This window comes from Hyalella azteca, unplaced genomic scaffold (genome assembly GCF_000764305.2).
Source record: "Hyalella azteca isolate HAZT.00-mixed unplaced genomic scaffold, Hazt_2.0.2 contig5395, whole genome shotgun sequence".
Classification (NCBI taxonomy): Eukaryota; Metazoa; Arthropoda; class Malacostraca; order Amphipoda; family Hyalellidae; genus Hyalella; species Hyalella azteca.
The window spans coordinates 32,767-39,412 of record NW_025935587.1 but is presented as its reverse complement, the minus strand read 5'-3'; the positions used below and the strand labels follow the sequence as shown (position 1 = coordinate 39,412).

General features: G+C 38.8%; 1 protein-coding gene across 1 annotated transcript; it reads left to right on the top strand.

The window, feature by feature from the left end:
- Positions 1–12: 12 nt before the first annotated feature.
- Positions 13–5,023, top strand: LOC108672094 (carotenoid isomerooxygenase). The gene is given in 9 exon segments (XM_047880441.1): positions 13–82; positions 707–877; positions 2,037–2,077; positions 2,079–2,158; positions 2,602–2,795; positions 2,895–2,996; positions 3,716–3,850; positions 4,082–4,180; positions 4,339–5,023. Coding segments are annotated over 9 exon segments (1,020 nt in total). The 5' UTR covers positions 13–61; the 3' UTR covers positions 4,516–5,023.
- The last annotated feature ends 1,623 nt before the right edge of the window (positions 5,024–6,646 follow it).

Here is a 6,646-nt window from a genome sequence, read left to right as displayed (position 1 = left end):
TGGCGTGTCGGTCTCCGAGGTCGTCAGTGACGTCTTCAATAACCTCGCCTTCCTCGACGGCATGAAGTGGCATGAAGAAAGTGTGAGTGATAACATATAAACGGCCCCGTTATGTCAGTTTGTCATGAAAAAAGTGTAAGTGATGACAATATAGAACGGGCCTTGTTCTATGAATTTAACGTGGAGAAAGTTTTAGCGAGAATATATGATCAAGGTCCGTTCCTTGAGGCAGCACAGAACACGAATGCAATGTGAGTGAAGAACATATTTAAACGAATGCTTTGGCAGAATCGAGAAAAATGAAAAAAAAATGACATCATGAGCCCATTATATGACATTAATAATTCATGAGAGAAGAATTTTTTAACTTCAGTTTTTCGAATCGCTTAGCCAAATATTAAGAGGAAGTTTCATAAACTAGTATGTTAGGTGGAATTTTTCTCTTGAAGGAAAATTATTCCATCTGAAGTGACGCGCAAGAAATGAATTAAAGAAAAACATAATTGAGTATACCATGAGCTCCGAAGAGACCTCGGTTGCTGTGAGAACATAAATAATTTAATTTGTTAGACTGGCACCTTTCCTGTTTACCAGTAAAAATATTCTCCTTTGCGTGTGTCGTGGTCTTATTTTAAGGTGATCGACCAGAAATAAAATATCTGTTTTAAAAACTCTCAATCTGCAGTTGATTAATTTTGTTTTTCAGACGTTTATACATCTGATAGAACTATCGACAATGAAGCCTCTACGCAAGAAGTTTGTAGTGAAGCCTCTATTTCTGCTGCATATCGCTGGCATCGGCGGCCGCTACTACGCGCTCGGCGAGACGCCCTTCATGCAGGAGATCTGCCTCGACACCCTCGAGACCAAGGAGAGGGTGAGACCTCGGCCAGCGCTGCAGCATAAATGACCGATCAACGTTGTACATTATAATCGGGCATTTTACATGGTCGTATTGTAACGACATTATAAGTATAACACATTATACATGTAAATACCAAGTACAGGGACTGCGCTGCATCATAAATGGCCGATCAACGTTGTATATTATAATCGAGCATTTTACATGGTCATGTTGTAGCGACATCAGACATGATACGATAAAATACATGCAAATACCAAGTACAGGGTGAGACCTCGGCCAGCGATGCATCATAAATGCCCGATGAATGTTATTGTGTATTGTTATCTAGCACTCTGAGGCAGTCGTATTGTAGCGAAATGTTAACGCAAAAAATAATAGAATTACTAAATAAAAAGTTAAGCTCTCGGGCGGCGTTCTCTGAACGTTGTATATTATAATCGCTCATTTTACATGGTCGTATTGTAGCGACATGATAACAAAATACATGGAAATACCAAATAAAGGGAGAGACCTCAGGCAGCGCTTTATTTAAAATGCCTGACGAATATTGTGTATTACGAGTATACTCGGGCATTTCACGACGATCCTTTTGTTGAGAGATTATAACGATATAAGAATGTTATACACTATACCAAGCAGTAAGTGAAGGTGCCGTTCTAAATTATTAGTTAAATAGTGTAAACAATTGTAGAAACAATAGTTTTCTTTTCTTATTCAATTAATGATGAATTATTTTATTGTACACAAACGATATGAATAATTAAAAGCTTTAATTTCTAAAAAATATTTGAGACTTTGAATTCGCTCAATTAAACATCATTAATACATATCATGTATTAAAATAACGTAAGTCAGTAAATTACATGCATACAGAAGATTCTGAATGAATCAAGTCAGTGAATATTTTATTTCCAAACAAGTTCAATTGTTTGAATTTACCATCAATAACTGCAATCTCAGGGTAGAGTTTTTTCATCTATTTTCTCTGACTGATTAAATACATTAATAGGTAGAGAAAATAGGTTATAAAAAATTAAAATTTATAATCTCGAATGCGTCTCTTGAATGTTTAGGTATAAATTTAGCTATGATTTCTTTAGTTCGTAATGAGAAATCCATCTGCAACCACAGTAGCCAAATTAAATCATAATTCTCAATAATATTTCGGCAGCGGACGCTGTACCGTGAGGGTAGCCTGGTGACGACCTCCCCAGCTGGGCAACTGCTATACCGTCGGCCACGCGGTCAGCCTCACAGGACCTAAGTACAATGTACTCAAGTTCCCTGCCGACGGTGAGTGTGACTCACCTTCTTGTCAAGTATTTCGTCTTGTACAACTCATTAACGTGGACGGAATTTTCATCCACTGTAAACACTTGTTCAAAAACAGGTCTGATGTGTAAAATATCATAATATGTAAGGCTACTTGAGGGAAATTAGGATCAAATCAAATTAAACTCATTATTTTCACATGTTTTCTTGACCTTCAAATGAGAAATTTCACCCGTCTTGACAAGCATCAGGGAAGATAGGCTGAATTTTAACATTGGTTGCATTCCATTTATAATGCAAAGGAGCTAGTTTGTCACTAAGATCTAAAAACTTCCATTTATAATGCAAAGGAGCTAGTTTGTCACTAAGATCTAAAAACTAGACATTCAGAAATAGCATGAAATCGAAATAAAAATCTATTTCATAATTCGTCCCTACCTCTGAGTGTTTGGCTGGTGTCGCAGGAGGCGCTACGGAGATCGCAGCGCGTCTGGCTCCGCGGTGGCGCCTGTCTCCGTGCTACATGCACTCCCTGGGCGTCACCGACCGCTACCTCGTCATCATCGAGATGCCTCTTGGCGTGTCGGTCTCCGAGGTCGTCAGTGACGTCTTCAATAACCTCGCCTTCCTCGACGGCATGAAGTGGCATGAAGAAAGTGTGAGTGATAACATGTGCACTCATATATAGTTGGTCTAGTCCCTGCTTCATAAGATGTATTTAATTATTAATGAAAAATGTGTTTCCTGTATGGCGCAGCAACCGCTTAGAGGAGCGCAGCACGAGGACTTCAGGCGCAGCTTCTACAGCTCCCTCAACCGCGTCGTCCTGCCTGCCTCCGACTCCGACGCGCGGACTGAGGTGATGTGGTGTAGTGATGTGGCGAGGTGATGTGGTGTGGTGTGGTGATGTGGTGTGGTGTGGTGGTGTGGTGTGGTGTGGTGATGTGGCGAGGTGATGTGGCAGTGTGGTGTGGAGATGTAGGGTTTGATGTGGTGTGGTGATATGTTGCGACGATGTGTTTCGGTGTGATGTGTTTGTAATGTTGCTCCGTATGTGTCTTGGGTGATGTTTTGTGGTGTAGCGATGTTTTTGTGAATGGCAATGTCTCTTAGGTGATGTATTGTGGTGAGGTGATGAGTCTCGAGTGATGTGATGTGGTGTGGCGATGAGTCATGGGTGATGTGTTTGTTTTGAGGTGACATATCTTGAGTGAAGTTTTCCTGCGTTATTTTGAGTGATAAGTCTAAATATGTGCCCTTCATGCTATATCTACTTAAACATCTGAAGTGATGTGTTGTGATGTTTCTACAATGATGTTATTAATGTATCTTGCGTGAAGTGATTTGATGTCGCCTCTTGTGAATTCAAATACAGTTTGATTTGGTCACTCTGTTGACATTTTTATGTTTTATTAATATTTTTCCAACCGCAATCTTGGTTACATGACACTCTACCATATCAAAATTTCATTCATTGTTTCTTAGCTGCATTCCTTGGGACATTTTAATGTCAGTGCCGAACATATTTATACTTAGAAGGAATTATATGTTCTTCAATGGGCAAATCTCAACCAGCAGATCCCAGTGAAGGTGATGCCGCTGAGCGCGACCGCTGCGCTGGAGAACCCCATCATCAACCCTGTTTTTGGTCGTCGTAAGCACCGATACATTTATGGCATGGGCGTCAGTTCTGAGGGCGGCGACAGAGGGCAGGTCTGTGGCGGAATAAAGAGGATATTAGGGTTATATATTACAGTCTTTTATATTAAGATCGATGATGGAAACATAGCATTTCGGAAGATATGTAATGGCAAAATCATTTCTTCTGACGGCGTGACAGAGGACAAGTGCATGTGTTCAAACCAAATATTTTTGTATGGCGTAATTTCTCATTGAATGTTCCGAGGTGTTCATCACTCCAATAAATCCTTATGTATTTTTAAGGTGACGAAGCTGGACGTGGAGACTGGCGACGTGAAGCTGTTTTCGGAGGAGCTTCTCTACTGCGGGGACTCTGTCTTCATCCCCAAGCCTGGAGGAGGGGTGAGGAAGAGTGTCTGTGGGGACTCATATAAACACTTCGTAGCGCTGAAAAAGTCACAGCAAAACAGTTTAATTTTTAATATCACCGACGAAGCCCATGTTTTATCTCTTCCGTTTATAATTTCTCCTGATTATACAATCTCTCATTTACGTGGCAGAACGAGGACGATGGTCTGGTGGTGACGTTTTGTGTGCGGTCAGACGAGCCGCAGTTCGGGTGCCTGGTCTTCATCGACGCCAAAACCATGACCGAGGTGGGCAGGGTGTGCTTCTTGCCCACCTCATCCGTGTCTGTGCCCCTGCATGGCATCTTCGTGCCCAAAGAACTGCACTGAATACGATCATTTCATGGCCCTCTTGCAACCAACCAAAGCTGCCAGTTCGACATCTCCAGTACTCGCTTACTGTCGAACAATATCTTCATCTGTTGTAGCCTGATTACAATGATATTGAGATCTAATGTAACCTTGTTACAATGATACCATAATCTGGCGTAACCTGATTACGAAGATACTAATATCTGATTTAACCTGTAACCATCAACGTCTATGCGATTACGAAAATCACTTTCATGAAACGAAGACCTCAACTAGAATTTGTGTCGGCCGAGCAACGAAACTTTCAACAGAATATTCTACTGAAGAAATTAACACATCCACAATCAAGGTTTATGCAGTTGTTTGTTGAATATTCTACTTTTTTCATTGTTATAGATATGTTCATAATTTGAGAGTTTATTTTTAATTTAATAATTTCATATCAGGTACAAAATAACATTAGCAAGATATAGATCAATTAAATGTTAAAAAGTACCCTTAGCATCATTAAAATGTTTTACGATACATGCTTAGTTTTCAATTTTTTCTCAAAATAATTTTAAATCAATGCATGAGTTAGTGTTATTGGTCAAGTTTATACGAACCGTTCGTTGGTTTTAAATCTTAATTCGTAATAAGCTGTGCAATTTTTTTAATTGGCTAGCCGTTTAACATTCTGATCTTATTTTCTTACAACGAAGCTATACAGAACGGAAGTCACAGATAAATCTTTTGTGTACAAAAATTTGAAAAATGAACCTATGCCTTGATGAATTGCAATTATATTGTTAAATTGGGACATGAAATGCAAGATTTGAATGTTTTAATGGTTGACAAATAATTACTTTGTCAATAGACCTGAACTCGACCCACAGCGCAATTGTTTTTTTAGTCTACATTCCTAGCACAAATCGTATAGATTGATTACCTTATTCTAGTGACTCAGTACTCAGAACAACGATTCCTCAATGCAACATACATGTAATCTCTCCATTTCGCTGAAATTTAGAGAACTTCTTTGGAAATTGAGAGATGAATCCGAAAGCCTAACTGAAAGTAGTTCAGGGTCCATACTTTCAAAACTCGCTAAGTGAAAGTAAGTACTTACGCTCTATTTTCTTGTCTATGATTGGAGGATTTTGCTTGAAAGGCCATCAATGATTGGCTGATAAACTTACGATCTCTTAATTTTTTTTTGAAAGTATAGGCCCAGGAGTCAGTGCTCTACTGAACGTGTCTTTAACTTTAAGATCTTTGACTCTCTAAGTGTGCGGTAGTCTAAGAACTACATGATATAGAAGATGACAATTTCTGGCTGTTACATGGTGTATAACGCGATTACAGTATCCCCATCTGTTATCGTTGGCATGCATGTTTTTTTTTGCAAGTCACGCTCATGTAAACAATAATTTCTATATTTCTCAGCTTTTCATGTTGCACTGGCTGAGCATTTTATGTGAGGTAACGATATATATATGTTAGGCTGAACACTATATGTGAGGTAACGAGAGAAATGCACCATTCTCGAAGTTTATTCGCCGTAAATTATACGAAGTAGTTACGGTAAAGCATGACAATAAGCATGTTGCATGATATTAGCTCATTATGACTGTCATTTTACAGTACATGTCCTTAGTGCATCGTCAATCATTCATCTCTTGAATGCTTTTCAGCAAATAGACCAGGAATCTTGATCTTCCAATGGAATGAAAATTGTCAATGACTGAACTACGGTGTTTCCTTCAGAGAAACGTCGTAAAACAGATATATCAACTCTTTAAATAAAACAAAATTGAATTTGCAACATGCAAAACATTATGATGCAACATGCACCTATATCCATAAAGCTGTTGAAATCTATGAAGAATTCTACAATATTACCTACCCTCTTTTATAAGTTATCTGTTATTTCATGCTGTACATTCTAATTGAGAGAGCGGTCTTCATTATAGGATAAAGTAAAGACATTTGTCCAAAGAAGTTCAGTGAGCCTCACGTGCTTAGGGTGAATGAAGTTACGGTGAATGGTGGGCTTTTCTCATCTTATCTCATCTTTAAGTACCTCATTTAAATCATTAATTCATGTTACTTGCTATGTGTGCTACATACTTAATATGCTAAGTGTTATGTGTTTATAGAAGCTATTCGT